The sequence below is a fragment of the Falco cherrug genome, chromosome 10 (genome assembly GCF_023634085.1).
Source record: "Falco cherrug isolate bFalChe1 chromosome 10, bFalChe1.pri, whole genome shotgun sequence".
NCBI lineage: Eukaryota > Metazoa > Chordata > Aves > Falconiformes > Falconidae > Falco > Falco cherrug.
In genome coordinates, this window is record NC_073706.1 from 24,450,382 (window position 1) to 24,477,618 (window position 27,237).

The following is a 27,237-nucleotide window of genomic DNA, read 5'->3' on the forward strand; positions in this document are numbered from 1 at the left end:
AGAATGTCACTTCCACTCAAAATTGCTTACTCTGGTTTTGGTCATATGTTTTGAAAAACGAAAGAGAAATAGTATCTGCCTTGTTTTGCCCTCTCAAATTCAAGTAAGAGGGTATTATGAGGTAGAAAATTCTATTTTTGTACCATCTATCACCTTTGTTAACATTTTATTAGACATAAATCATGTAGTTTCAGGTTGCATAGTGACAATATGGTTCACCGTGTATTCTATTTTTATAACTTTATTTAAAACTGACATGTAACTTGCTGTACCTGAAACCCCAAGTGAGCCAGTTATTGGAGTGTAACAAAGTTCTGACGTCAGAACTGCTATTTATTCCACTGGCAACCATTAGCGATGCATTACCCTTTGGCACTCGTGTTTTCAGAAACATGGTTAAATTTTTATGACTGGTTCTGGCCAATTAGGATTCTTTCTCAATATAGAAGTAAGGGAAGAGATCTTTTTTGTAACTTACTAAATGTAGCTTTCCAAAAACTACAGCATAAAAGTATGAATTATTGCACTCAAAATTCACAAAACATACCAGCGAGCCACGCTTCAGGTTGACTGTTTGCTGTAAACGTGTATTTGAGAGGCCGGGGTTAAGCTAGGCTGCCTTGTCAAATGCGTGAGCCTTTATTAGAATTTAATGTAATTGCAGCTGAGTCATGCTGGCCGGTCAGTCTGGTAGCTTCAGTAGGATATGAAAGGGGCAGAAGACTTAATGTAGAGAGAATTGGGGAGATAGAGGGGGTGTGGAGGAAAACTGGGCGGAGGGGGTGGGCTTGGCAAAATCCACCGTCTTGTAGAGAAATTTCAGTAGAGGTTTCTGTTGCTGGGTTTTACCCCCACCCCGAGTTTAAACTTCAGCAGCACTAGGCTGCCGTGTTTGTTGCATGCACTACCTACAGGGTGATGGAACAGCTGCATAAGAGGGTGCTATGGGGCCTGATTCCTGGTGATGGATTTAGTATCACTGTCTGTTGTGGCAATAAGGAGTGTCATCATGTACAAACAGAAGCTACAACAGACATGTTTTCCTTCTGTGTCATTTTCTGTGATCTCTCGGGGGCTTGGTGATACGCACTGCGTATATGCACACAAAGTTGGAGTCGCCTGTCTACAAAAGTTACAAAACACTTGTTTGTACATGGTGCTTTACTAGTGTCCTGCACATTTATTTTGATGTGAATGCTCTCTTACATAAGTAGGTTTTTCCATTCCTGCACTTCATTAATGATCTTGTGTTCTTTAGATCAGTAGTGAAAATATTGTCAGGTTTTGTCATAGGTTGTTTCCTGCAAAAATGCTTCTCTTGAAGTTTCCGATCTCTATTATAATAGGCCAACTTCAATGTATTTTTTAAATGGTCCTGGTTGCAAACTGAAGATCCTTAACTTGGGCAGCCATATCCTAATTTTCCAAGTAAATAGAAGCTGCTTGATCTTAACTTATCAGGCCTCTTCATTTATGTGTAATATAATAAGGTTTTCAGGTAATTCCAGGTGAACAAGCATCTCTTGAGCAGCCATGGGGGGGAAGAATTTGGATATTCTGCTCCTAGTTTTTGTATTTGCCGTGTGTGGAGCCTTTGATGTCCCTCACTGCTATCTCCTGCAATTTGGATGTTCGTTCTGGGTGCTGCAGAATCATACAGCAGATGCAACACATCAGAGGCTGTGCTGTCTTTTACCAACCTCTGGTTAGTGACCTTACTAAGTTAATGAAGACAAACATTTTCTTCTTGAAGGTAGCAACAGAGAATTGAGATTATTTGAGAGAAAAGAGAAAACTGTTGAAACATATGGGGTAGAGAAAAGTACTTGTGAGGACTGGCAAAGAAGGGGTTGGTTTGCCCAAGGGACTGAACAGAAGGATTGCCTGAGAGGTGGTGGGATTTGGAGACCACTAAAACAACGAGGAGAAAAGTTACACTTGGTTCTGGAAGAGAAGAGAAAGTGCATGAGAAGTTTTGGGTTTCTTTGGGAAAGGCAAGTAGGCAATTAGGGATAAAGGATTTTATTGTCTAAGCAACTGTATGAAGGAGACATCAAGTCTTCCAGAAAGAGAGGGTGCCTTCCTTGCTGGTTACTCCTGTGTGCACATTCTGTCTGCATGTGCCTGAATGTTCACTCTGAATGGTGTACGTGCTGCAGTGACATGAGGGAACCCACGCTTTGGCGTCTTAAACATCAAAAACCACAGTTGTTTTCCTGTATGATCCTTCCTATATTAAAGAAACTTTATAGTGGATATATCACTCGTTTATGCTTTTGTGCTTTATGAGGGAGATCTTTAACAGTCTTCTGTTCATTGGAATATGCACATTTTGAAGCTATTTTTTAGCTAGTTGTTTCTTTACAGGTACCTGACTGTGAATGTGAGTACAAGCTTGACTACTTTTGAAAGACGGAAAACTACTTTAGATCTCAAATTTAAGAATTACATTCTAATGGTAATCCAGCTGGAAAACTACAATGAAATATTTTACCTGCCCTTTCCTGAGTGCTAATAATTTACAGGGATTTAGGAAATACTTGGAACAAACATTTTTGTAAGACTGAATAGTGATTGTAGACTTTCCTGCTACTGCATGTGCAAGAACCATGGAAAAGATCATCTATTGGAGGACTTCCTGTGGAAAAGGAAATTAGAGTAACGTTTCAAAAAGTTCTGAAGTAACTGTTCAAGATGAATTCCTGTTTAGGCTGTTACGACCTGCAAAATCTGGATACTTGCAATGTAGATATCCCTGCTGTGCAAGTTTTTGTTAATCTTGAGATAAGGTTCTTGAATGAAGACATTTTCAGCGTGGGAACTGCCCTTAAGTAGTATATGTATTGTGAAAGGCCTAAAGCAGTAATTTCCTTTCTTAGCTGCTGTTATAGTACAGGTTGCAGTCTCACAGTAGTTTTAATTTCTTTCTTCTCTCAGCATTCCCTTACCCCCCAAACTCAGGTACGTTTATCACAAATGCTAGCATTTTAGGTGAATCTGCTTGAGAACATTCATCTCCTTCGACATGCTACATTAACCTTCATAACTGAATATCTGTAATTCAGACACAGTATATTCTTCTTATTGTCACAGGAACAAACAAAGTATGGAACAGAAGAATAGTGATGGTCCACACATTAATTTCAGAGGTTTTTTGTTTTCTTAACATTCACAGTCTCATCAGGAACTAGATTAAACTAGAGATGCAAGGTACACAAGTGATTATTTATTTAAAGTCCAATTGGTGAGGTATTGTAATTGGAAAGCTTTTTGTGAGGAACTGAGTCATATCTACAACTCAGTGTTTCAGCCTTCTGACTTCAATTGCAGTTTGTGAAAACTGTGATGTAGGTGTAGGTAGCTTCAGAGATTGATCTTCATTTGTGCAGTGTTGTGAAATTTCAGCGTTTTTGTATCACTTAAATGGCATTTGTTTGTAATGGAGATGAACATGTTTAATTTGATCTCTATTGATGTAGTGGAAAAGAAGCATGGCTCATAAATATTTGGGTTATACATTGGTAAATGAGAAATAAGCATCCTAAGAAAAGACTTCTTTTCCCTAGAAAATAGGAAAGGCTTTTTAAGTGATATTTTCTGTGGTGACCACCCATTTGTTGTTCAGAGAGCGGGGAAATTATAATGTCTTGAGAATACCTATAGGATTGCATTGATACTTCATGGAGAAGCAGTGGGGAAGAATATGGAAGAGAGCAGGAAATTCAGGAACATGAGGACAACTGAAAAAATATAGCAATCCAAGGATGAAAAGTAAGTCCGGAAGATGAGAACTATATGCAAGTTTTGCTGAGAAAAATGGAGCATCAGAAAAATACCAGACGGCCGAGTGACTTGAATAATTCATGATTGAAGGGGATAGCACATTTTTAAAAGGAATAATATGAGTCAGAGGTGAAATGAATGGAAAAAATGTAAATGTGGAATGTGACAGGCAAAATGGCAAAGAACAGAAGTTAAATATTGGTTGACCATTCAACAGCAGCAGTTAGATTGTGGGGAAGCTGGGGATAGCCAAGAAGAATCTTTAGAGGAGTCCTCAGGGTGTGTCTTCAGGATATTTAGTTCTAGGTGGAACTATTGAGCGAAAGACAGATTTTGTTTTTTTTGTTTAGAGGGAAAAAACCAAAACTCTGCATGGTTGTACATTTCTGTCTCACTTCGTTTTTTGCTCTACAGCAAAAGTATATATGCCATCTCTTACAGTTGCCATGGAAAGTACTGGTGGTTTTACACCTCTCTGTCCACTTCAGCATGAAATCGATCAGCGAAAACACTTCTAAGTGCACGCCGGTCCTTTCAGACTCGGCTCTTCTGTGTAGTCCAGAGCAACCTGGAAATTACTCACTTTTGTTTTTTGGGGTTTTTTTTTGTCTCTTTGGTAACATCTGTGTTCATCTTTGAGCTAAAATTTTCAATTTCTCTTTCAAAATGGGCAATAGTTGCCTATGTCTGATTACATTACAGATGTTTTTACCATTATTTTAATTTACAGGAACCTTATGTAACATTTCCTGTCATATTTGGCTAGCCAGGATTTTCTGAAGAAAAATCTATGCTTTTTGTGCGCACGGGAAAGGAAACAAGGATGATTTAAGTCCTGTGGGTAATGACTTTTAGTTCTCAGGAAGCAGTCTTGCAATATGTATCATGCCAAAAAAAAAGCCCCAAGTGTGGGTTCTATACATTATTCTCTCTTATAAAAGAATACAAATAATAATAATCTACGTACTACTTGTAATTTTTCTGAGGAGGTTTTTGTATGTGTTTTATATAAATTGCAGTTGATGAGAGGGACCAAGGACACTTTGGCATTCATGATACTGAAGGAAGTAGAGTCAAAGATGACTTTTGCAGGCTGAAGCAGAAAGTTTTCTGTCTATCCAAAATCTGGTTTATTAACACAGAATACTGTTTATTTAACACAGAATAATAATACCTTACTAATAAATAGACAGAAAAGAGTAGGTACTATGATCTCTGTCTTTCAGAAATCATACTTGGAGTCTGTTGACTGCAGGGATAGGAGATGATGAGAGCATGAAGGGAGCTATTCTCCCTATATTTCTAGCACAAAGAAATAAATCCGTGATAAAAGGAAGAACCCCTGATGCAGCCTTAGAAGTATCAGGAAATAAGAAGAGAGAACAGAATAATGGAGGCAAAAATTTAATCAGTCACTCTCAGGTGAAATCAGATGTTAGGAACTTAAAATTTAACTGCAAATTTCCTGATCAAACAGGAATGGAACAACTTCAATCCTGAATGACATCCAAAAAGAAATTCAAAGAAAGTAAATCATAGATGGTAGACCATCCCATTAATCCATGGGTTTTAATCATTGTCAAAAAATTACCTGCTTGATTTTTCTTGATCTAAACCAAAATAAAATATACTTCTGGAATTCCTTAACAACGTTTTCCTTTCCTATTCTTAGAAACCTTCTTAAGTAACAGGAATTGCATAAATAATCTGTCTTGGTGATTTTGTGTGGTTTATACATAAAGAATCTTTCCTAGTGTCTAGGGCTTTGCTGCTACTTTAACCAAGTATTCCTTGACTTGCTCTACCTTGGCATGCAGAATGACTGAATTCTGATGCCTTTTTAACAACTTCTTCTAGAGATAAGCATCCTGATCCCCTCCAGCCTTTTTCATCCAGAAGGAAAAACAAAACAAAGCACAACTTCCAGTGTTTCCATGAGAGTCATGTTTACTAACCACCTTTGCAGTTTGTTGGCTATTTTTTTAAAGCATTGTCTGTAAAACTTGGCCCAGTACTTCAGGTGGTACCTGATTAGTTCTGTGTCACATGGAATATCTGACTTAATTTTGTTCATCAGACTTTTGCTAATTATACTGTGAAAATATTTGCCTTTTTTCCCAATAGCATCATCTTCTAATGTCATCATCTTAATTTTATTGAACCATGTCATTCTCCAATTTTGATGTGTTTTTTTGGGTTGTGGGGTTTTTTTTTTTTTCAGCATTATGGTCATTTTGCCATCCATGGCTTTTCAGCTCAGAGCTGTCTAAAACTTTAAAAAAAAGTATTAACTGTTCTATCAGTATCGAAAATAATTACTTGTACCAGGCCCAGGATCAGTGCCTGTAAAAAACCTGTTGAGTTGCCATTCAGTTTGGCTACTGTTCACAATTACTGGTTTGATGTTTTTTAAACCACAGAAATGTCCACCATAATTTCCTACTTTGCTGTAATATTATGCAAAACAGTCAAGATCTATCACTAACTATGCTTTATACTGACAATCCATTTTTGAGGGGGTGGGGTGGGTGGGGAAGAAATCATTTCTCTTAACGAAAATACGGGCTTCATGCAACTTCCTTGAAAAATTCCTATGTGGATTTTTTTTTTGTGTGTCCTTACATGTTGTTTTTTCAGTAGCCTCAACAGAGAGGTGGTCGATGCCCCAAGCCTGCTGGTGTTTAAGAGGTGCTTGGACAATGCACTTTATAACATGCCTTAGCTCGTGGCCAGCCCTGAAGTGGTCAGGCTGTCAGACTGAATGATCATTGTGGGTCCCTTCCAGCAGAAAATTATTCTCGTGTATTTTTCCATCTTGTGTTTTGTAAAGTGACCCAGGTGCTGCCTGGAAACATGAGCCTATGTGATGGTGGAGTCCTCCATCTAAATTCCCAGGTCCCCAGTAATAAGCCATGCCTTCATTAGCGTGTAGCATGATGCAACAGGAGTAGTGGTGCTTTTGACCTGAGATTTGTACTTTGTTTTGTGATCTTTGCTGTTGAATACCCTTATCCTTAGGACTGAATGTCCCTTCAGAGCGCATTAAACGTCATCTTCATGTGTGGATTCTTTGGACAGGAGCTCAGGTGATGTGCACTGAAGGCACTCTGATGCAGAGCGAAGTGCAGTGAGGGTGATGGGGAGGTTCGCTTCTATCTAAACCGCTGGTGTATCACTCCATACACATGTGCCTCTGCCAAGAGGTCTTGGAGTACCAGCTTCGTAGCTATGGGAGAAATCTGGTTCAGGTCCCCAGGATCATCAGCAGAAGTCTTCTCCCTTTGCTTAATATTGTGTGAAGAAAATATAGATACATAGATACATACATATACAGAAGATGTGTCATGCCCTTACCGTGCAGAATCTTGTTCTACTCTTTGCTTTAGGTAAGACTTTAGTGTTTGTGCGTGTAATCCACAAAGAGCTGGTATCAGATAAGCAAGCAATAAAGATAAATGGTGAGGAACATATTTAAAGAAGACCTCAAAATATTTTTTACATGTTTCAAGCCTTTGTCTGATTTGATTTGCTCAGCAACTCCTTTGTAAGAAGAAAGATGCAAAATAACTGTAATGAAATGAACATGTCTTTTATCCCCCCCATCTAATAGAACCAGAACTCTCATAATCTTTTCAGCAGACAGCATCTTCTGTAACATTTTATTCATTAATCTGTGTATCAGCTAACTCACTGGTTTTGTGGACGAAAGCAGTATGCTGTCAGAACTGCTTTACGTGGCGAGGTCAGCCCAGATGCGTGGAGCAATCGGACTCATAGAGTACGTTCTCTGGGCAGTAGTTTCTGGGTTCTTTTGTAAGACAGAGCAATAGCTGGGGAATCGCTTGAGGATTACTTTCATAAATCAAATCAGGCGCTACGCTTTGTAACAAATCTAATACCCATACTGTGAATATAACACCAGAGTCATTGGTATTGTAGGAGGCGTGTGGTGGGGATGGAATTGACTGTGCCAAGTTCATGGCAGTGTTTTGCAGAGTGAAACCAAAGGTGTGCTTGCTCTGACGTTAACGAGTTCTGCTGGGTTGGTTCTATTGAATTCTGTTTGATTTTATTTGCTATTTCATTATTGGAAATACCGTGTCTTTTAAGTTTCTTTTATATAAGTTTTTTAAATGGAGTTAACACTTAATGTTTTGCTGTGCCACCTTAGGGAAGAGTATACTCTATATGATACATTATACTGCTGAAATGAAATAGTAAGGTCTTTCTTCAGTATTTCCCGTGGGAGATTTGAGATGTTGCCAGAGCAGGTTGTAGGAGCACCAGTGGAGCCATCTAGTGTCTTTTGAAGAATTTAACAGATTACCCATGTTTTTGCTATGGCAAGGAGAAATTTATTCAAAACTAAAGGGTAATTGTTTTGCTTGAAGTGCTGGTATTTGTATTTATATTGATGTCAGTAGTCCAGGAATTTGTGAACAGGAACACAAATACATTTTTATAGTAACAAAACTGAAACTTTCTTCCAGTGAAGATTATTCTACTCAGAAATGAAATGTTTCTCCTAAAAGAGTGTTCTAACAAATGGGAAGTAATGAAACTCCATTTACTGACACTTCCAGAAAGAAACCATATCATAACTGAAAAATCAGTTGTTCTGAGAACGTGCAAAAATACTGAGCTGTAAACCAGCTTGCATTTATGGTTTGATTTTTACATTTTTTATGTCATCAGGTAATGAGTGATTATTTTATATCTTGCTAAGAATCCAGCATCAAAAACTGTGAGTCTTATTCTCTTAGTACTCTGGTATGGAAAATGGACCTGCTTGAAGTAGCTATGTAAAGGAACTTCACATAGAACTAATTATTTAGCTTGGTGTGACACCAAGGATTAATGTTCCAGAGCTGCGTCAGACTACACTTGGTTTATAATTAGACTAAATACATGGTTGCTTTATCTTAAATTCAAGTTTATTTTTTGTAATTCTGGGAAAAAAAAAATAAAAAACGGATCAGTGATCTGTAGTGTTCTTGAAGACTTAATTTAAAACCCTTTACCAACTTCATGAACAACTTGACTAAAGCTTTTCACCTGCCTGAAGGGCTGCCGTATAGCTGGAGCCCTTTGGAGTTTTTGGGACACAAATTAAAAGGCAGGAAATTCCAATTAGGTATTGGGGTTGGGAGCGGGGAAGCCAATGAGGGTGGTAGTACTGGAACAGGTTGCCTGGAGAACTTGCAGAATCTTTATCTTTGGAGGTGTTCAAGGCTCAACTGGAACTGGCCTTGAGCAACCCCATCTAATTAGACCTGCATTGAGCAGGGGGCTCAATTGGACTGGAAGACCTCCGGAGGTCTCTCTTGACAAATGATCTGTGATTCTCAGGTAAAAAGATGACAGCTCAGAAAAAAGTTATCTGTAACAGTCTGAACATTTGTGGGTCAAATGGATTCTTGAATAATTCCAGTTTTGGAAAACTTCAGTTTAAAGAAATGTCTAAGTAGAGTGTACTTGTCTTCTGAAGCCTCTCAAGATCACGCTACTGTGTATTTTCTAGCATCTCAAAGGGCGTTCAGCTTCCCAGGGAAATTACCTGTGATTATTTTACTTAGAAGAAGTTAGCCTCTAATAAAGCCAGTAATACAAAAGAAAGTACTAGTCTAATAGAGGCAGCAGCTACTATGGGAAACAGATGGAAAACTGCTCATAAATGTAGAGAAATACAGCCTACAAAGTCCCAAGCCATGAAGCAGAATGTTAAAATGTTCTTTCCAGATAAGCCAGTTCTCCTTTATTCTGGTTGGAAAGAAATATAGTTGTAATACCCCTGGAGTAAGTTGGTTTTGTGTGTGTTTTTTGTTGTTTGTTTTTTTGTGGTTTTGTTGTTGTTGTTGTTGGGGGAGATAGTATTATTATTTCAAAATTTCCTTTTATATTTCATTGTTAATGCCTTCAGACTATTTTATCACTATGCAAAAACACATACTGAACTTTTCCTTCAGTAATGATCAAAAGTTGTTGACCTTGAGATCCTAATCATCCTTTTGTAGCCGCAAAAGTGTCTGGGAGTTGCTTTCTCTTTTTCTGAATTTAAAAAAGCGAAGAATCATTTTATCTGAGAGCAGTGTCTTTTTTCAGTTTGCTGTCATAAAATAGCAGTTTCCAGTCAATACCAGTTTTATATTTGGTTCAAAAATCCCCAGTAATCACTTTGGAAAAAATTAAGGGAAAGAAGCCTTTTCAGTGCTCATGTTGTATTTATGCATTATTCAGCTGGGATTTTTCTAAAAATAAAATGAATTGTTTATACCTAAGGGGTACCTTATTCTTAGGTTGGAGTATGTTTATACACATGTAAAACGTGCAATGTTTATACATCTTGATAAGTTTACTTAAACATTTTCAGGGTGAACTTTACAATGGAGAATTACAATAGCATGTTCGTATATAAACATGCTGTAACAGACTTCTAGATTGTTGAATCCAATTGCCTGGTATTAGAAGTCACTGCATAATTTAATCTCCTTCACTGTGCTCTATCTTAAAAGTAATTAGGAGTTCTATATACAGTGCTCCAGCTATTGCAGAGTCTAATTTTTCATTATATGAAACTTTCTTTAAATTTCCGGTTAAAGTAGTTACCTAATTTAATTTTAGTGGAATAAAATTAACTAATAGTTGATTAATATCTATTAGCTTTTTTCTCTCCCTGGCATTTAAAATACTTCATGGAGAATATTAACATCTATTCTTGGCCTTCTTTTTCGTATGCAAAACAAGCCTGGGTTTTTTTTTTTCATATTTTCATCTCATAATAATAGTTCTTATTTCTTCTAGTCATCCTAGTAGAGTTTCTCTGTGCCAGTTCCGCTTTGAGTCGCTCTCTTTTAGGGATGGCTCCCGTAATGGCATACGATCCTCTGGGTGAAATCTTACTAGCAATACTTTTTTATTCCTAATGAAGAGATTTTGTACATCCTAGGATTTTGTTTCCCTTTTTATGGCTGTGTTCGTGCTACTGTTTACTGCTCATTTTACAGTCAAATAAAACTTCACGTTCCTTTTCCTCAAGGTGATGCCAAGATGATGATCTTCCAGCCCGTGCAAGAATTTTTCTTTTGGCACTTCAGTACATGATTTCACATGTGATATTGTTAGCTCATCACATTTCTCTTTAGTCATTTCTTTATGAACTTTGTCATCCTTTACCGGGGTACTTGCATTTCACTAGACTGACATTGCCTCTTCTAGTGCAATAGAAACTTGACTACAAATACTTTTGTGCTTATGGGGCTTTAAGGATCACGTTTCACGATAGTTTAAATGGACTTTACACAACAGCTTCTGCTCCGCTAGCCCGGTGATCACGTTTGCATACTTCCACATTATTTTTTTTGTATTGTATCTTTTAAACTTAAGCTGTTCATTTTGGCTGCTTGGAAAAAAGTCACACAGTGTTGATTCTGAAGTGGTTGTTACCTTTTACACTGTGTGGAGGTGACTCACTGGTTTGTTTTAGTTCGGGATGTTGTCTTGTTTCACAAGTGCGGCATTTTAATTTTTTTTTAATGAATCTCAATAGGATTGAGACGAGAGAGGAACAAAGCAGTAATTTAAAATTGTCTGTATACTTTCAGGGCCAAACATTATTCAGTTAAATATTCTCTCACTTCTCCAAATCCTTACAACTTCAGACTTCATGTTGTCATCTGCAGTGGCAAGTAACTAAGACAGTCTTTGTACATAAAAAGTATGCGTGGTTGCAATCAGGGTATTTCATGAAAACCATTAATTATTCTTATTTCCTGTATTTATTTAAAAGATAATTTGCACAGTGTCTGGATGTTCATTGCGCAGGAGGAAAGTCCCATTCGAATGCAGCATATCATGACTTGTGAAGTAAAAATGTCAATGCATGAAACACTGATGGTTAGGGAATGTCATCACTGATGGAATGCAGCTAAATTTACCAGATTTTATTACAAGATATATTATAAATGATATAACAGAATTAGCATTTAATACAGAATTGCCTGTGAGATTCTGCATGGATGCTAACCAGGTGGTGTCTACAGAGCAGCAAGATGTTAACAGTACCTAAACAAACCAGTTTTATTTTTATGATTGCATTCTGAAATTGAAAATTTTAAATTAGAAAAAAGGTCAAAGTCACTGGGGAAGTGAATTGCTGCCAAATTGTGTTTTAAAATAGCATTTTAAATCAGAAGCACCCTTACAGTTGTTAGTATTCCATTCTTTTCTATAACTTCAGTAGTTTTTCAGAATTAAATGCTTACCATTGTAATTAAGTCAATTAACTTAGGGGATGTACCTAAGTCTTCAGATAGAATGTTTGAAAATCCTGACTTTCTTAAGGTTTTGATTTGACAAACTAGTAAAGTTCTCGTTTTTAAGTATGTATGTAAACCTTGTAATTGTTAGTAGGATTAAGTACATGATTTTCTTTCCAAGAGTGGATTGCAATGTTATGAGAAGCAAATATAGATATAATTTTGATTTTAAGTGCTTTGTAATTTGGAACAAGTTTTTAAATTTTGTAAATTCCTAAGTTACAAATACAGTTTAACAAGGTAAAATAACCATTTTGTGTAAAGAATGGGTAGTAGAAGCAAAGACGTCTTTAGGTATGGGTTTTCTGCCTGGCTGTAAGATTCACACTCATCTCGTGTAAAGCAGTGAGCTCGCCAGTGAAGTATCAGAAAGATACGTGGGTAGGGTATACAACCTATTTATTCATAAATTATCTAAATAAGACATTAAATTGGTGTCATAATTGCTGATGATTGTTGGTTAGGCTACATTACCTAATACAGCAAAAATGAAGACATGTTCTGAAGAACTGTAAAACCTTACAAGGCAGGAAAAGGCATGTGGTTAAGTATAAAGTGATGTGTGGCAAAAACAGTCTTGAGCTTATATTTCTGTAGTGAAGGGCTATGAGCCGACCAGTGAGTAATGAAATACTGGGGTTATAATGTATAGTTCTGTGAAAACTTAATGCTTGGTGTTCACTTGGTTCACTGGCTAGAAACTAGGAAACGAATAGAGCGCAGAATGGTGAATGTTAGCCTGTCATTTAAACCCATGATATGGTTGTATTTTTAGGTTTATGCACAGCTCTTGTTCCTTTGTCTCAAACAGGGAAGACCTGGTACAGGCAAGGATAGAGAAAAGTAAAGCTCTGGGGCTTCTGTAATTTCCAGCTGAGTGATGACCCTACTTCACTTCTGCCCTTACTTGCTTTTTTCTTGTGTTCTGCTTCTCGTATTTCTCCTTCTCACAATTAGGAGCGTGTAGCTGGGAGATGTGACGCAGTCCAGATGATGGGCAGACAGTATAATGCTTAAGGTGAGAGTCAATTAGGAATGTAGACATGCTGTTGTGTGAGGTAGCTTAGATAAGAATGACAGGAAGGAAGGAAAAGTTACTTGTTTCATTTGTAATAAATTCTTGATGCCAGGTGTATTCATCCTTAGTGTTCTGAGGTTTAACTGCTGTGTCAAACAAAGAAATAGTTTGTCAAAGGAAATAAAAATCCTGTAGGGCTTTATCAGGCCACTCCAATACTGTCAGCTGCTGAATAATTAAGAAAAGAAGAAAAAGCTTCTGTGACTCAGATTATTTTTCCATCTATTATGTCATAGTATTGCCACTGAGTCTCAAGGTCTAGACTAGCATTTTGTTAACAAGGCAAAGGTTATGCAAATATATTCCAAGTATCAGTAGCAGCAGGTCTGTCAAAGCAACAATTATGCACAATCTTGAGCAAGCACTCTCCATGAATAGAGCGCTTCAGAGTGCCAGAATTTGTGATGTGGAAAAGTATTGTGTAAATTTGCTTTGTTACCTAAAGAAAATTTAACAGTAGTTTCATTTGTTGTTTGGTTCTGCCGGGAGGAAAAAGGAATGTTTTTTACACGCTGTGTGTCTTTGATTTTATAACAACCTAACAAAATGTAAATCAAATTGTAATAGGAGTACTTTGGAAACAATTGAATGTGTGAGTTGTGGGTAGGAGTAGCCTTTTAACAGTTCATTGCGTGTTGCTTTTAAAATCATCAGTGTACGTTTTGTTAACTTCAAGTTCATGTTTAATATGCAGATAAATATGTCAATAAATTAAACCTTTCATTCATCTAATGAATGAATATCCTTCGAAGTTGGATAGCTATATTCTAACCATGGAAATTGACTACAAGATTATTTTGCACTTACTTCATAATCCTTTGTTCGTGAACAGATTACTGTGTATTTCGGAAAGTATGAGTGTAGACAAGAAAGCACTGGACACTGTAATAATTTAACTTTCCCTGCTAGAAAAAGAATTTACTTGATTCTGTTATGTGTACAAATTCCTTCTTCATTAATATCCATATTACGGAGAGAAAAGTTAATTACTGATTTAGGTAAGGAAGAAAACATATTTAGACAGCACAAAACAAAGTGGTACAGGGAGGAAAAGTATCTAGTAGAGAAAGTACACTTTTTTTGTTCATTTAACACACAGGTCTCGTCTTTTGAAACTGTAATTTTTCATATATGGTGTTGTGGTCCTTATGCATAGCTGATTGCAACTGATCAGTGATTGATCAGTAAAGCCGATTAAATGATAAATCTGTGTGCCTTTTCCCCAGTCTTGAAACCCTGAATTTAATTTCAGATTCCTCTGAGACTGCGTGTTAACGCTGCAGAAAAGATGGTGTGATTTGCTCATTCCCTGCATGTTGAAAAAAAATAGTGTCTGCAATGACTGTGGCTACAGATTCTAGTATTCTTATATTCATGGGCTAGAAAAATATTTATACACAGTTGTTAAATGTTTATACACAGTTGTTACGTTTCTGGTGTTAATTTGCACTTTCTGACTTGCTGATGTATATCCAGAATTTCTTTCTGTTTTCTACAGGGTTTTAGCAACTGAATTAAGCAGAACTTCCTTTTAAAGCCCAGTAGCAATGTTTCTTTTGAGTTCAATGAAGCACCATTACATCTTTAAGGAAAGTATGGATTTCTGTGGGTTGTTGGGGAATGGAGAGGAGATTTTGGTAAAGATACCTTTTAAGATGTTAGTATAGAAAGAATAAGGAAATAATGCATAAGATTTATCAAATCTAAGGGAAGTTGCTTTATTACCTTTTCTTACAGTTAAAAATAGTTGTAGAAATAGAACTTTAATAATTAGATCAACATTCACCCTTAAAAAGCGATTGTGCAAACTGCCGGCAGAAAAGCTACAAGACCATCAAAACTTCTTGCAGTAATGTTAAAGTAATAGCAGTTATTAGGAGAACTGAAATAACAGGCAGATTCGTTGACACGTATAGTACATACTGGATCTGATGGGGCAGTGTGGTTTTATTGGCTGTGGAAATAACTGTGCAATTATCTACTTGCTTCAGAGCTATGCTGAATGCTGGCTGCTTCTACTCGTGGCAGAATGGAAGTAGAACCGTGTGTGGTTCTGCCTGCAAAACCCAAACCATCCTCAGGTGGTGTAGTGGGACAGTCCTGCATCAGTAAAGACCGTGAATCCTTCAGTGATTCACATTTTTTTTTTAAGTCCAGTTATTCCTCTCAACTCTTCGATTTCAATCATCGTGGAAAGTGAGCATTTTTGTAAAGTGTATCTGGCAGTTCTGCTACCTGATTCACTGTTTTTCCCAGGAAATTGTTCTCTGCTCTGTGGTCCTTATTGTCACCACCCTGTGTTCCCTGGAGGTTGTGTGAGAACAGGAGAGGGAATGGAAACCAGTACAGAGAGTCAGAGGTGTAAAGGAAGCTGGTCATCTTTGAAGTTAAAATCAGCGTTAATGAAGCTGAGAGTCACAAGGAATGTTTGGTAGACCTGAGATGATGATGCAGGTATTCAGCTGTTCCTGCATTATGTCCGCGGAACCTTGTAGAGCTGGACTGCCCTGTTGCCGTGAAGGCTAAACCAACATATGCCTCAAACTAAAATCCCTGGATGCAGCAGTGTAACGTCAGAGAAATATTTATGATCTTTCTGATGGGTGGTGTCTTGCCCTTTGGGCTGTCAGCTCTCATGAATGAAAAGCAAATCATTCTGATGGCTTGGTTTTCTTGGCACATCTGAATGGTGACAGCCTGTTACATATTTTAGATATATTATGTAATAAAGATGGCATACATAACAAGGTTGCATATTTTATAACAAAGGTGTTAAATCTGGCTAGCTGCAAATTGCATAAAATAATGCAATTTGATCTTAATACAAAAATTAATTACAGGATAATTAAGAAAGGGCATTTTGTCGGGGGTGGGGTGGGTGGTGTTATGTCTTCAAGTTATATGGAAAGAAATATTTAATTTTTAGAATGTATGCATACCTTTTTTAAGTGGGAGTACATAATATGTAAATATTCACCAGTTCATAAAACATTTCTGTGGTCCTAACACATGGAATAAAATTATTGTTATAGCCCTCAAATTCAAAAATATGAACTTTCTTTGTTCTGTGGAAATTGCTTTTTATGTCTTCCTGGTTTGAGATCTTTTGTTAATCAGCAGCTGAGACTCATGTTTGTAATTTTGTAGCAGAAAACCCAGCCTAAACTGAACTGTTAGTTCTCAGACAGATACAGGGGCTTCTTCCAGAACTGTAATTAAATTTTTTATAAAGCTATGAACGTAATGACAAGGTTCATTGATAAGTTGATAGATGTTACAATTTTTTGCAAACATGAAAACCTTGTCAACTTCCCACTTGCCAAAGGCTTTTTTATAGAATATTCAGATTGGTTTTTTTAATGGGGGGTGTTGCACTGAGGCAGAGTAACTCTCACAGCAGTTTCCAGGTAGGATGCTGGAAGTCCCAGGGTTTTACAACTGGAGTACTTCGTGGTTTGCTTCTAGATGTGCCTCGCACAGTGCAGCCGTGAAGGAAAGTCGCAGCTGTCTGAGAGCTCCTGAGTGACCCAGGTGAAGTGAGTCAATGACATCAAACCAGGTCTGTACCCATTCCCTCATTACAGCCAGTGCTAATTGGCACCCCTGTTGGCAGTCTCAGTGGAGGCAACTGAACCAAAGCACCAGATTGGTCTCCTCGTTTGATGTGCATTGGCAAGAGTTAGCTGAAAAGCTTGTTTTCCCTTGGTTTTCTCAAAGAAACCATTTATTCTGGTTGAGTAGAAGGCAGTTTTCACTGTTGATAAGGGATCATTGCTTCCCAGCTTTCTGTGTATTCATACATCGAATTTGTAAGGGGAGCAACGGTGAAAGGTCAAGAGCAAGTATTGTTACATACACATAAAAAATGCTGGAGCACCATGAAAGCGTAATTGTACTTTTCTGTGAAATTACTTGGATGATTGATGTCACAGCAACCTCTGTGACAACGGAGAGAAACTAAATAAGGGAAAAGATTTTTCTCTTGTTTATTTTGTAGGAGCTATATTCATGCTTTACTTGTTTTTCTTATGCTCACCCCTCTCAGATGAGTAAAATGAAAAGGAAATATTTTTGTAAAGGATTGTAGAATGCCAGAGGTTAACTGAAAGAAGAGCCTGAAATACATTAGGACGCTTTGAACTCTTTCTCATTCTGCTCTTTCATATAACTGAGAAATGTGGATCCAGTGCTGTCTGTCAGAATTATTATGCTATGTGTCACAGTATAATACAATAAAACACTGTCTTATGACCTAACAGAGGGTCCCAAATCCAAGGTTCTGTGTTATTTTTCAACTGTAGCAAACAGTACAAGATTTCTGTGAGCTCTTGAGGCTGTTGTGTGATAGAATCTATTAAGGCCCCTACAACATACATAGCAGCTGAAATAACTTTTTATTATTTTTAAAAACAGATAGTTTGTCAATGTTCCCAGTGTTCTTTTAAAAGCTTGAATACTTTTTTTTCCTGGAAAATGTCAAAATTGATAAAGAGGCCATGAGCATGTTGAATACTTTGAGGTTAGAGGTTGCTTAAGTTGTAGCAGTTGGGAATGTATCAAAAATTACCACTCTATCAACACACACACACACACACGCGCGCGCGCGCGCCCCAGCCAAATAAGAGCTAAACATATGACAAGTACTGTTTGCTTTTTTATGTTCTCAGACCATAATCTCTGAAATTGGCTTAGATTTCTATATAGGTATCTTCAAGTCATTCTGTATGAAACCCTGCAAATTTTACTTCTACATTTGTAAGAGAGGGGCTAAAAGCTCTTCACAGCTGTTTTGTTTCTAAAATATTCTGAGTATTTAAAGTGCTGTTCAAGTATGAAGTTTATTTTTTCTTTTAAGCAGGACAATTGGATTCAGTTAGCTTGTAACCTTCAAAGATCACGTAATATGATTAAAAAGCTCTCTCAGTGACCCTTTGTAGTGTCTTAACAGCTTTTAATGCTATCCCCAGGACGCACTTAAAACGCCAAACCCCTTGGTCTGCAATGTTGTGATATGTGCTGGTTTATTAGGTGTTTAGGGGCGTTCCCTGGTTTACCTTTCCTGCTTTTTCCTCTGAGCACTGTTTGTGCAATATATTAAGAAAGAAAGGGTAATAGAGTTTCACACTAGGTGAGAGTATGGTCATGGAACATAATTCCTCTAATGCCCAAGGAAAACAGTGGAACACTGAAACAGAAAGCAAGAAGAATTTCTACAAACCTGGGGAGAGCAGAAGGCATGTGACTGTAGGGAATAAACATTTTTAGGATAGGATACATAGTTTTTTATTACTTATTTCAGGTTATTCTGGAAACAGGATTTACAAGTGATGTAAACAAAAATCCAAAGGTAAAAGGAATGGAGGCTAAATAAAGCATTTTTAGAGAAGACTATGTGTGTAACAGACAGTTCTTATTTGAATATAGGCGTAAAGAATAGTAGACAAGGGAAGAGTTTTATTATGTTCTAATAATTCAGATGAATTCTTGGTAAAATATTTTTCTTTAAATAAACGTGTCATGCTCATAATCTAATAGATTAGTCCTTGTTGTCGCTATCATCATTGTTACTAACCTATAAAAAAAAAAAAGTTGATACTTGTATTTCCTTTCATAAGGTAATAAATCTTTTATAGCTGTATACTTGGCTTGATTAATTGAAATGTATGAGGCACCCAATATGCTTAAAATTGTTTCTTCTAGTCCACAAAGAAATTCAGGGAACTGGCATGAACATTTTAATGTAGTCATTGCAATCTCGTGAAAAGCACCTGTTCTTGGTAAAGATTTATATTCACAGAGACAAGCTATATCCACTATTGATACACAAAATGCAGCATATAACAAAGATGTTATATTCGGAAGCTGTTATTTCACACAGCTGAAAGGCTGACATGAAAATGTCTTATCTAATTCCTTTTCAGTTTTTTTTATTTGCAAACTCCAAAACATTTTCCAGCTGAAGTATCTCTCTACCAAAGAGTACATTTCAACCTCAAATATACTTCTGTTTTAATTACCTTTTCCTAGTTGCAAAGAGGTGGCAGACCACAAATCAAAGGGCACTTCCCAAATGTAATAAAATTTCTAGCAAGTTGTAAATTTCAGAATAATTTTTCAGATTGGTTGGTAGCACTGTACAGCCATTCATAGTTCATAGCTGCTGACATGGATTACTGTCTGTTGGGGGAACTTGACAGTGGCAATTTATAATTTTGTCCAGATCTCATTTATTTTCATCTCCCACATATGGAAATTTAAAGTTCTTTCATTCGCACAAGTTGTAAAGTTAGAAACACTGCCCAGTTGGGCAAAGTAGTGCAGATTTTCAAGAAAATTCCTCTCATTATATTGAGGGGAAATACAATCTCAAAACTATAACTATACAGCTTAAATTGGTTTAAATCTCTTAAGTGGATCATTGTGCTTTTCAGGAACTGTCAGTTGTTATTAAGCTGGATAGTTGTATTTAATTATAAGCTGGACAGCAATCAATTAAAAAATGCATATGTGTGATCGTGATATCCCTCGTGAAATCTGTGCATTGAAGGTATTTCCTGGATTTTGTGCCATGTTAAATACGTTGATTCATCCTGCTGTAATGAGGATACCATTGTGCAGCTAAGTGTTCTTCCATATGATTGTGTTCATCACCTCCTCCTTTTAACAGAGCTTGTATTATTTTTTTCCCCTCTCTCTCTCTCTCTTTTTTCCCTATGGTGGGTTGGTTTGGGTGTTTTTGTTAAGCTTTGTAGCATTTTCTCACTCCTGTTGGATGGGTGCCAAAAGGTTTCCCATCCCCTGTTTGTACGCTGTTTTACAATGGTAGCCACTGGAGTGGACTGAGTTGTGTCAGCGCCAGTTGCCTTGACGTTAAGCTGGCTTGAAAGGTGGATTAGACAGAAGCTGGTATTTTGAAAAAAAAATTCTTTTCGAAATGACCGTAACGCTGATGTGTCAAAAGATGTATGGGCGGCTGTCATCCTTTTGTAGCTGAAACAGTTAAAGGAATCGCTCCCCATCCATTCAGGGCTGCTCATGTAACTTAGAATTATATATGTTAAGCTGGTGGACCTTGTAATAATTTGAATGCTGATCACTGTGGCTGAAGAGCAGTTGTCCAAACTGTAATCAAAACTCGAAGGTGGAGGCAGTAACTTCTTGTTAGGGGCAGAAATATGTTGTGTTTGGCAGGCACTGCTTAAAAATGCAGCAGCATGTCGGTTAATCTTTTTAAATATGTGAAATTCATGGAGATTTTGAAAGATAGGTGAATTATGTGATTGTAAGTCACCTTATATATCTAAGCACGAATGAAACATCCAGGTTTAGACACCCAAGAAAGCACTGGGCACCTCGGAGATGTGTCATCTTCTCCCTTGCCGCGCCTCTTTCCCTTCCTGCTACATAGCAAGAACCATCTTAAATCTAAGAAAGAAGAACGCTAAGCACAAAAACGCATGCAAAACTCCTCCCCAGTGGTCAGGTGCCTGAATCGAAACTACACCGAGGTATTTTATCTGCTTATGATCCAGTGTGCCTCAGTTACCCAATTACTTTTGTAATGGTGAATACCACTAAAAAGAAAGGTGTTTGTCTCATGACAGGAGCCCAGAAGTTTTTTAACCAGAAGGCTGTGCAGTCCGGTTCTTCCTTGTCTGCTTCTCCTCTACATCCAAGAACCGTTTGTGCTTTTCTGCACTTTGGCCTCGCTTGACTAGGAACCATGCTTAGCACAGCAGGTGCCTGAGTGGTCAGGGCATTGCTGCTGAACGGGAACGGTGTCCCTTTGAGTTCCTGCGTGCTGGAGAAATGAAATTTTAGTCTCGTTTCCATTTCTTTGAGATGAAGCAGGAAGGGAGTAAAGAGTTAAAGAAGCTTAAGTAGCCGCTGATGGGTGGGTTTGACCAGTTTTGACATATGACAAGTACTTCAACTGTTACTTTGGGAGTAACTCTATTGCTTCTGAGACAAGTGTGTGCGGCTAATTCCTGCTATACGTAGGGGAGGTCACTGCGCTGTTATAATTAAAGTTGAGTCTATTTATTATTTTCTTACAGGAAACAGATTCAACCTCTTCTAGGACAGTTTAGCCAGGCAGAAGCTCTGTTAATCTCCTCTGGAGTTGAGCCAGGGACTCTGGATGGAGTTCTCTTGGATGCTGGTTGTTCTTCTATGCAGTTTGATACACCCGAAAGAGGTTTTTCTCTGCAGAAGGATGGACCTTTGGACATGAGGATGGATAGTGACAGGTACCCGTCAATAAAATATTTCTCCTTGACACTCAAAAAGTGTGCTCAGCAACCCCTGTGCATTTTATGTTCCCGTAAACTGAAGAACTCTCATTATCAACCCATATCTAATTTTGCATAAGCAGACTGTCTTTTGCCGCAAAGCTTTTTTTGATCTTGATACTTGGAACCCTGGTTATCCTCTTTTTCTTCTTTGAAATAAGAGGAAAGTTCCAGTGATAAGTAATAAAACCGGTAACATTTTTATTAACTATACCATTAAAATTTTACATTTTTGGAGTCTGTGTATACAGTCACAGGGGCATCTCGCTTTGAGGCCTGTCTTCTCCCTGTTATTTCTGTGGTTTCCCAGACTGTGCTTCATTTGCAGGCTTACAACCCCCTTACTGCAGTCCCTTTCCTTTTCTGCGACATTTACTATTTGTGGAACCTTCACTTGAACACGTTCAGTTGCTCCCTCAGGAAAGGAGCAACCTCCCTCTTTTCTGCAATGGCCATCTGACCCAGTTACTCCTCTCTGAAAGGAATGCAATATAAAATAAACAAACTAAATCCCATCCTTAATATCTGCCAGTGGAAATCAGATAGCAACATTGCTTTTAGCACACTATTATAATGTCTTGCATACCCGTAGATTTATTGTAAGCTTTCCTTAACTGTATTATAAGCTCGCTTTCACATTGTGTAGAAGGTAGGCTTACTTAATTGTCAAATTAACAATTACTAAATAAATCACCTCTATTTACATTATTAGCATTGGATTTTAGTATATTCAAGGGCATGAATATCAATGGTGGAAGGATAATTTCTACTTACGTAGCAGTTTTCATCTTCATACAACCTAATATATTTCTGTGGCATTTTGCTTTTTACATGAAGACCCAAAGATCTCTGTTGTATAATTGATGGTGTAATGACATAATGCGTTACTGGGAGAATGATAGTTTTTGCTTTGTGTTCCAATGAACCTGTAGCCTTAAGAAATGTTATTTGATCTTTCATTGCTCACACAGACCCAATGCGAAGCCTCAGTTTCTAAGGAGTTATCTTAACACATTAATATTAAGCCTTAACACAACAAATTTCATGATACTCACTTTTCCAGTTTGTGTAAAAAGCTCACATGATCCTCCTGGGATTCAGATTTCACGAATCTGAACTCCCGGCTTATATTTGCATCGTGAGGATGCATACATGGACCAGGAGCATAAGAACAAAGGATACCTGTGGCATTACAAAAGCCTTACGCTATGGTTGTTGCTATGATACTACTTGCCTCTGATTTTTAAGTTTTGTTATCTTTTGTAAGATACTGCAGGAGAGTAATAAGTGCCTGAAAAATATTCTGCATGATCACGTCTGCGTAGAAGAGAATTTATTATGTAGGTTGCATGTTTTCTCAGATAAGTAAACCCATATATGATGTTTATACGATGCCTTGATTTATTTCAGTAGCAAAGTGACAGAGATTTTTAAAAAATAATTGCATGGCTTATGCTGTTCATCCTGTAATAATTCCTTTCATTTGTAATATTAGGTCATTTGTATTCTCTCCAAACAGTATTTGGATGTAAATTCTTATGCCTATTAGTGAAAGGTAAATTGTTTTCACACCAGTGAAAGGAGAGATTTTTGAAATTAGTTCTGGCTAGAAAAAAACATATAATGCAAGGTGACTAAAATGAACCCATATAAGGGGAAAGTTTTATTCTAAAGTGGGCTAAATAAGAAATCACACAGCATTTCCATTTTACCATGATATTGAGATGTATTTATTTTTGTCAACTCATAGTTTGGATAATAAAAACGAAAAAGCATAGTTTGTGATAATACCTGTTTCAGTTTCTTACGTTTCAGCTGTTCTAGTTGATGTTAAGCACAAACTCCATTTAAAGTAGCAAAGAAAAAGTATTTAAAAGGTGCAAGCTGTATCTGTTTTCATGGGGTTGCTGTCTCTTAGTTGAAAACCTCAAAGGCACTTATATGCAGTGTGTGTTTGACTTTATGTCTCAATGCTATGAAGCTTCACCTCTTGTCAATGAAAACTGACGTCAGTGAACTAATTGGCTCTTCTTGTGCGTAGGTACCCTGACATGCCCACTGCTGCTGATGTTGTGAATGCTTTAGATCAACAGGCGCTTGCGTCCATCCTGAGAACATACGGGGAGGAGAGGCACGCCAAGAAAATCGCTTCAGCCATCGTTCAGGCACGCAGCATATACCCCATCACCAGAACTCAGCAGCTTGCAAGCATTGTTGCAGGTACTCTCATTAATTCTTCACAGTGGCTGAGGAGAAAAAATATTAATCCCCACAGTCCCAGAGGGATCTATTTGTACTTGAAATCATGCAGGATCTAATCCTGCCTATTCTGCTCTGGTGTCAGTGTGCTCCCTTTTTTTCTTTTTTTTTTTTTCTTTTTATTTAAGCTCCCACTTTTTCTATTGTAGTTTAATAATTAGTTTAATAATGGATTTTACATGAAGTGATTTGTCGTTTTGCCAACCAAGTTGAAACACAGAATGACAGCAACCTAGGGAATTCTTTATCCCAGCTATAGGTAAGCCTTCAAATATCAGATACGTCACATATCCCTCTTGATTTAAAATTTCTACATTATAATATTTGGAGGGGAAGTACCATGGCAGTTTGCAATTACAGATGACAACAGATCATTTCTGTCTACTTAAAGAACCAGGAAGCAAAAAGTTAAGCACTACACAGCTTGCGTCACCTTGTGAATGCCAACTAGATCAGCCTGAAGCGACTATTGAAGCACTTCATCTTACTTGCTCTTCACTGTAAACAACTTGAACAAAATGCAGTTAGGCAGGAACTGTGCTCACATCAAGAACCTTCATGTTTGTGTTCTCAAGTGAAAATTTTCAAGGAAAAATGTAGGACACAAATCCTGTTTGTTAACATTATAATATGTAACGTTGGGGTATTTTGGTTTTTTTAATCAAGAAATTAAAATTACTGGCTCTTATCATAAGTCTAAACTGCTGACTGCTTAGAATATAGACTGTTAAAACGGTGATGCCAATTTAACATTTGCTTAAGAATAGTGTTACACATTGTATCGGTACCCTGAAGACTTTTTAAAAAAATTGTTCTTAAAAATTCATATTACTTAAATTGGAAGCTTAAGTGACTTAATTTTAATGACTGACAAAGAAATTACAAGGTTTGGATTTGTATAAGTCAGGATTCTTGAGCAAAATGCCCAGTGAACCAAGGCCCAAAGGCCAGCTGATATGAGGGAAGGACCTGAAGACCCTGTGTGCTGTCCTAAGCCCCTGCTGTAAATATAAGGAATGTGAGGAACAATCAATCCTAGAAAATTCAAAGAGATAAAACACCGAGTTTTTCATAAAACTTGAAGAGTTACATTTTTAATACAGTCATTCAACATCACGAACTAATAATTTACGTTTTTGTCACATGTATCTCATGCTTTTGGAGAACTGTTGATGTACCGTTCTAGGGACTGAGGTCACCATGTTGCTGTGCTGAAGCTGTAACGGGCTGCAGGCTATCAACAAGCAACTTGTAACTTCTGAAATAATTTTGTGCGCTGGCGTGAACAAAGGAAATAAAAATACTAGTGCATAAAAGGCAGCGATTGAAGATCCCTTCATGTTTAATGTGTTGCATGTGAGTCGTCACTTAATGGTCACTTTCTGTGACAGTGAGAAAGATTTTTTGTTCTCACTTTAAACTCTCTGCTATATTTGAAGAGCACCTTGATACCATGTGTCAGGTATGCATCAGACAGTATATATGCCAAAGAATGAATCCAGCACACATCTGTCAAGACCATAAACATGTATTTTTTGTGTGCTTTTTTGAAGTATGCAAGTAGTTAAAACCATTTTTAGGACTGTTACACCGATCCCTGTTTGGGTAGAACTTCTTTCAATTTTCATTTGATTCCTCCAGTAAAGGAGCACAATGGTGGATCCCTCTAGTTTTTGAACTGGTGATACCTGAAGAAAATTTCTGGTAGCTGTAATGTATTTCATTTAATTTGTCATCTGTCATCTATATGTTCTTATGCAAAATGATGTTAGTGAAGTTATTGAGGTAAGCAAGGGCGAAAGTGGTAGAGACCACAGCTACAGGATCCTCTTGATGCACAGCAGAAAAAAAACACCTGATTAATTCAGGACTTTACCAGAGGATGATCTATGACCTATTAGTTACATGTCAAGTCCTTTAAAAAAATAGAGTATTAATTAGATTAATAAAATCTTGCATTTTAGATTTTGCAGACTCTATACAAGCATGATTATCTCTCCAGAACAGGATTATTTATTTATTTATTTTGCCTAGTATAGGAGCCAGAATACAAGCAAAAAATCTAGCCAGTGAGGCTGGGCATTTACATCTCTTTCTCTGCTGGTGTCAGTATCTGAGACTTCATGTATAGTCCATGTTTCTTTCACATGTTATAGACGACTGGCTTCAGATTTTCTAGAAATCCAAAGTTTTGTGTCACAGTCCAGCTGATAACCAGAATCCCAGTGAATCTAGATTTGCACTGGCCTGAAATTTGAGAATTTCATTTCTCTTTATAGAATGCTAGACTTCTGGTCTTTCCTACCACCCCCAAACGGTTAGAACGTGTATTACTGTTGTTAATTGACTGGGAGACAAAAGTGAAGGATGTAATTAAAAAACAAACAATTAAACAGCTCCACAACAGTTACAGAACAATCAGATGTTTCTAAAGTTTCTGTTAGCAAGAGTAATAATTTTAAAGTATAGCTGGAAGAAATATATAAATAGATTTGTATGTCAAGATTGCCAAAACCAGCTTGGGACTAACTCAAGTACCCAAGTGATTTCTTGCTCTCCTTTGCTCCAATTCAAGAAAATAATTCCTTTAATTTCTTGACATAGAGCCTGAAAGTCCTCTCTCCACGTACTGTGCCAATGAATAAGGTCCTACAAAAAAACCTAAAAAAACTACAGCTTTTTTTTTTTTTTTCTAAATGTTATCCAAAGGCTTCTCATCCATTTAAATAAGATCTCTGTGAGCTACGGAGTCTGCAGTTTACATGGGAAAAGGGACAAAAAGGAGTTTTCTGTTCAGTCCTGCGAACATCATCTCTCCTAGCAGCACAATCGAACTCCGCTCACTGTTTATAATTTTCAAAAAGCTATCTGCAGTGATGTGCACTCTGGAAATACAAAACATCAGTAGTTCTCAGCTGAAGGTCTATGAATAGATGTATGGAAGTTGGTTAAGAAGCACTTCCTGATGGCTTTTGCTGTAACTCATTGAGTTGTTTGGAAGCGGTAGGTTTAACTCCGTGTGCAGGAAAACTGGTTAAAAATAGTGATTTTTTTTAGAATGTAAATTCAATATGCTTTTTCGTTATAACTGATGATTTATTTTTATTTCTTTTCAATGGGTAATATACCTTGTTATCTATTAGTGTTTGTTCAAAATTTAATTTTTCTCAATTGTATTTAGGTATGTAATCTATTAACAGATCATTTTGAGATCATGTAATCATTTGGACTTAACTTGAAAGGAATTGAAGATGAGATATTAAAGAAATCTGAAAAGTTTAAAAAGAACTTTTACGGGTAAAGCCAGTCTCATTCAGATCGGGTTACATTTATAGACTTTAATTATCAGTTTGGAATTTGTAATATTGCCTGAATTTCAGATGGGTGAGAATTAACACTGTACTGAGGGAGCTTAGACAAAAGGACATTAGTTGCGTCACAGAAACTTATTAAATGCAATGCTAATTCAACAGACGGATTCCTGCAAACAGGTGCACGATCTGAATTAATT

The 27,237-nt window shown here is 37.2% G+C and overlaps 1 protein-coding gene across 9 annotated transcripts in view; it reads left to right on the plus strand.

Moving 5' to 3' along the window:
• Nucleotides 1-27,237, plus strand: part of METTL15 (methyltransferase 15, mitochondrial 12S rRNA N4-cytidine) — a 95,018-nt gene that overhangs the window by 63,069 nt on the left and 4,712 nt on the right. For 7 of the 9 annotated variants that reach the window (XM_055721699.1, XM_055721698.1, XM_055721697.1 and 4 more), the window contains exons 4-5: nucleotides 21,234-21,425; nucleotides 23,509-23,687. In XM_055721699.1, coding sequence (XP_055577674.1) covers nucleotides 21,234-21,425; nucleotides 23,509-23,687 — 371 coding nt within the window. The remainder of the gene's footprint in view (nucleotides 1-21,233; nucleotides 21,426-23,508; nucleotides 23,688-27,237) is intronic. The other 2 variants (XM_055721700.1, XM_055721696.1) reach the window with 2 other exon arrangements.